This window comes from Orycteropus afer, unplaced genomic scaffold, assembly GCF_000298275.1.
Source record: "Orycteropus afer afer isolate SDZICR_OR568_19922 unplaced genomic scaffold, OryAfe1.0 scaffold00059, whole genome shotgun sequence".
Lineage (NCBI taxonomy): Eukaryota > Metazoa > Chordata > Mammalia > Tubulidentata > Orycteropodidae > Orycteropus > Orycteropus afer.
In genome coordinates this window covers 3,789,570-3,794,632 of record NW_006921646.1, presented here as the reverse complement: position 1 = coordinate 3,794,632, position 5,063 = coordinate 3,789,570, and the positions used below count along the sequence as shown (strand labels likewise).

Here is a 5,063-nt window from a genome sequence, read left to right as displayed (position 1 = left end):
AGCCAGTCTCTTCTCTATCTCTCATTCAGCATGGGCCCCCATGGGCTAGGTCAACAAGTGTCAATGGTACAACAGAGCATACTGGCCCTACAAGATAAACAGAACAGCTAAGGGAACCACCCCCCTCTGTGGTGCAGTGAATTTCTTGGCATGACATTTCTAGCCATAGCCTTTGTGACTCCCACAGGATTACTGGGTGGGACCATGCAAATAAGGTATGTAGAACTCTCATGTTGGAATTGATTAGTTTTGCCACCCTGCCAGGCTTAAAATGAGCACTTCTAGAGACAGAGAGGGGATCTCACTGCCACCAAGAGAGAAAAACTGGAGGTGAAGTGAAGCACAAGCTTGGACCCAAGATCCCTGCCCTGGACCCCCTTGGCTGAGAGACACCCCAGCAGAGAGATGGTGGCAATGGAACCAAGAGACATGAGACAGAGCAGCAGGTTTACCTGGCCCAAAGAGGTAGAGGCCAGGCTTAGAGGCCAAGGGCCAGAGGCATGTCTGAGGGTGCAGCAGAGGGGAGACAGTCCTGATAGAAGAACTGTATCCTGATCATGTGCCTGAACCTGAATTGTAGCCTGTTACTTCCCTAAAAACCCCAGAATCGTGAGTATTGTCTGTGAGTTTTATGTGGCCATTGCAATGAATTATTGGACCCAGAAGAGAGGTAGTAAGTGCTGTGGCAGGGATGGTTGGTGTTAACGTTGGTAAAAATGCTGGAGGGTGGCAGCATGTCTGGCCTCATAAGAATAAGCCTTGCACTGTTGATGGTGATTCTGTCTTCCTCTTGTGAAATGAGAGGTCAGAAGATGCCACTTACATGTCCTTTTTGCACCCTCCCTTATCCTATTTACCCTACACCCTGGCTTAGCCAAAAGCAACCTGAGTCAGTTTGACAGCCATCTCAGTACCTTAGGTGACCTTTAGGTCATTAAGTGCCTCATGAATATTAATCTCTCCACCTCTGGGTGGACTTTAGCCACCATTTTCTAGACATACAATGTATGAAGAAGTATGTAACCCTAACTGCACCTAGGGAGAATATAGAACTATATATACCCATGATGTTGTATGACTTCCTGTTTTGTAACCTATATATAAGAGAAGGTAGAAGGATCTTCCTTGGAACAGTCTTGGATGAACTAGCCTTCGTTGTTCTGTTCCTTAGCCAAAGAAATAAAAATTCTTTTCTATTCTTACATGTTGATGTCTTATTCATTGGTTACAAGGAGTCATGTTGAGCAGAGCCTGGATTTCACCTGGCAGCAATGGAACACATCCAAACTCACTCTATCTCTTTATTGTTGCACCTACCCAACTTTCACTCATCTAGTGAACCCAGGTGGTCACAGTGAATGAGCATTCCTGGCCTTCTACTCCTTTTTGGCCTTCTACTCCTTTTATCATAAGCTGTTGGCTCCATGAAACTTCCAGTCCTGGAAATGGTGTTTTGTTTTTGTTTTTAATTGTAATATGGATGAAACTTTACAGAGCAACTGCTTTTTCCTTTGAATAGTTTGTACATATTTTGTTTTGTGACATTGATTGCAATCCTTGCAATGTAACAGCTCACTTCTGACTTCCTGTAGTCACTCTTTTTCTAAGTCTTTCTTTGCTATGCATTCCTGCCCTCTGAGTTATATCCCTGTGCAAATTCTGCCCTTCTCATCTTCCATGGTTCATTAATCTAAGGAGTACACTGTATTAAACCCCCCCAAAAAAACCTCACTGCCATCAATTCGACTCATAGTGACCCCTCCTTGGGTTTCCAAGACAGTATCTCTATAAAAGTAGATTGCCTAAACTTTCTTCACAGGAGTGGCTGGTGGGTTTGAACCTCCAGCCTTCTGGTTAGCAGTCAAGTGCCTCAGGCACTATGCTACCAGAACTCCTAGGATAAACCTAGGGAGGGGCGATTTGCCTTTAAGATTCTCACACAAGGAACTAGGGAACTTGCCTGAGCCTGTCTTTTTCTAATTTAAATTAAGAATGGGGTCTTGGTATTGTTTGGGAGCCACCTTGTGGCTAAGACTCAGGCTGCATGGTCATGAGTCATAGCCTATCTGACACCAGCTAGCCAAGTAGTCAAGGTCCAGAACAAATCCTGTAACCCTCCAAGAGATGAACCTATTTACCATCAATCATGATTTTGTCAGGAATTCCTTTTTTAAAAAAAAAATCATATATAAGTAGCCACATGGCCATGACTCAGGGACTCCTGAGCAATCTCATCCTGATGGTTTCGCGTCATCCAGGATAATTATTTTTCTTTTGTCTTAGTTCTATCCAAGGCTTAATAAAAGCATCTCTATTGCACCTGCTTGAATCTGGGGTCCCTTTTCCCCTGTTAAATCCCTATGAGGCTGAGGTTAAAGATATCCCAAATGTCCAGCCTTTGCAACCTATTGTACCACTCCATCATCTCTAACATCACCTACTCATTCCACCTTCAGTATTCTCTCTCCATCTTAAGGTTCCATAATATTTTGTAACATCTCACAGAACTCACAAATGGGTGAGGTGTTTGTCTGGAGGCCTCTCACTCATGTGGATGCGGGGGCTGATCACCCCAAAGTGTCAAGTCAGACAACAGCTTGCTGCCTCAAATCCCAAGAAGCAGAGCTCACATGATGACAAATCACATGCAGGATACAGAATAAGAGAGCAAATTTTGTAACAGCATTCATATATGTATGATGCCAACCATATCCTCAAGGAACCTTAGGGTGGTGACTTGAGTCACATGCTCTAGTAAGGTGGTGACTCAAAATATATCCCACCTTAATCCTCACTCATTAACATAATGGAGAACTCACACCAAAACATGACCACAACCACAGCATGTTGTTGTTGTTGTTATGTGCCATCAATTCGGCCCCCAACTCATAGTTGTAAGGTCGCAGTAAGGAGAAGATGATGCACAAAAGTGGGGTTAAAGAGAAGTTTTTATTCTGCGCTCCCGGGAGAGGTTTACGGTTCCCCGAGAGGGGCCCGGGCGAGGTTCACGGGTCCCTGAGAGGGACCAGAGAAGTCGCGCTGCCCAGGTGAAAGAAAGGGATTTTTATAGTGATTTTCTTCCTGGTTCTTAGAGGACCAGAGTGAGAGCAGAGTATGTGTTACAGGAACCAATAAGGTTAAATTACCCTATTAGCATGGGGGTAGGAAGCAGAGTTGAAACACTTCATTAACATAGTGGGCAGGGAATGGTTGGGGGCCTTCATGAGTAAGAGTCAGGTGCTGGGGTCTTTCGTAAGCAAGGGTTATATGCTGGGGTTTGGTATGGGCTCTGGTCAGGCGCCTCCTTGCTTGACCAGTTCTTATAATTCCCTTCGGCTCAATCATTCACCCGCCTGGCCAGCCATGCTTCTGCCTAACAATAGTGACCCCTCCTTGGGTTTCTGAGGTGGTATCACTATGGAAGTAGATTGGATTGCCCAACCTTTCTTCCAAGGATTGACTGGTGGATTTGAATCACCAGCCTTCTGATTAGCAGTCAAGTGCCTTAGGCACTACGCTACCAGAGCTCCTTCAACCACGGCATGGAGGGTAGAATTTATAATACATCACAAAATGGAGGATTGTGGCTAGAGGGGGCTAAATTAAATATTTCACTGAACTGCAATCAATTTCCAGGGAATGCTCCTTCTTGAGGAGTCTCCTAGTTATCCAAAGAATCACTGCAATGTCCAGTATGGAAATTCCTGAAAAAAAAATTCACAATATCTTCATGCTATCAGTGAAAGGGAGCTCTGGTAGCATAGTGGCTAAGACACTTGCCTGCTAACCAGACGGCTGGCGGTTCAAACCCACCAGCCACTCCTCGGAAGGAAGGTTGGGCAATCCTACTTCCGTAGTGATACTGCCTCGGAAACCCAAGGAGGGGTCGCTATGAGTCGGGCCGACTCGAGGCACATAACAACAACAACAACAATCAGTGAAAAGGTTGTTATTGTTCTTGTTATGTACCATCAAGTGAAAAGGTACTTTTCCCAAATCTATAGCACTAAGTTAGCCTGAGGAGCTCTGGTAGCGTAGTGCCTAAGGCACTTGACTGCTAACCAGAAGCCTGGCGGTTCAAACCCACCAGCCACTCCTCCAAAGGACTTCCATAGTGCTATCGCCTCGGAAACCCAAGGAGGGGTTACTATGAGTCGGTCTGATTCGACAGCACATAACAAGTTAGCCTGAGTAAGATTAAAGAACTCCTGACTTGCAGACATCTTTCCTCTACCACGTTGTAAAAAGGACATAGGGGCAGCATTCTCTGAGCTCCTCCAACCTCCTGGGCAGGGAAGGACCAGAGTCACCATCAACAGCCCAAGGCTATTCTCATGGAGTCAGACATGCCACCACCCTCTATCCTTTGTGCTAATTCTCACACCAACCATCCCTTCCACAGCACTCACCACTTCTCTGTTGGGTTCGATAAAGCACTCACCACTTCTCTGTTGGGTTCGATAATTCATTGCAATGTCCACACAGAACTCACAGAAAATACTCACCATTATGGGGTTTATTAGGGAAGTGACAGGCTACCATTCAGGTTCAGGAATGCACTCAGGATACAATTCTTTGACTAGGACAGTTTTGCCTCTGCTATGCCCTCAGGCATGCCTTTCTGGCTCTTGGCCTTTTGGCCTGGCTTTGTCTTCTGACCAGTGTGACAAAGCTCTTTTAGCTCTGCTGACAAGTCCACCTACTTGTATCCACTCTGTCAGCAAGCCTTCTGCCTAAAGGCACTCATCTTGCTGGCACTGTGAGCTGGCAGGCCCTCCACTCTTGTGCCTCTTGGTTCCTTAGTCAGTCATCTCTGTTGGTCGTCTCAGCTGGTCACTCTGCCAAGGAGGTCTAGTACAGGAATTTCAGGTCCAAGTACTTGCTGCACTCCACTTCTGGCTCTTCTCTCCTGATGGCAGTGAGATTCCTCCCTTCTGCCTCTAGGAGAGCTCATGTTAAGCCTAACAGAATGAAAAACTAACCAATAGAGGCGGGGCAAGATGGCAGACTAGGCAGAAGGATTGCACAGACCCTCTTCAACAAAGAAAAGGGAAACCAATAAA

The 5,063-nt window shown here is 45.8% G+C and overlaps 1 protein-coding gene across 1 annotated transcript in view; it reads left to right on the top strand.

Moving 5' to 3' along the window:
- The first annotated feature begins 204 nt into the window (after positions 1 to 204).
- The window catches only part of LOC103195747 (DLA class II histocompatibility antigen, DR-1 beta chain-like), a 31,632-nt gene continuing 26,773 nt past the window's right edge, over positions 205 to 5,063 (top strand). Inside the window, exon 1 of the mRNA XM_007939379.2 lies at positions 205 to 215. Coding sequence (XP_007937570.2) covers positions 205 to 215 — 11 coding nt within the window. The remainder of the gene's footprint in view (positions 216 to 5,063) is intronic.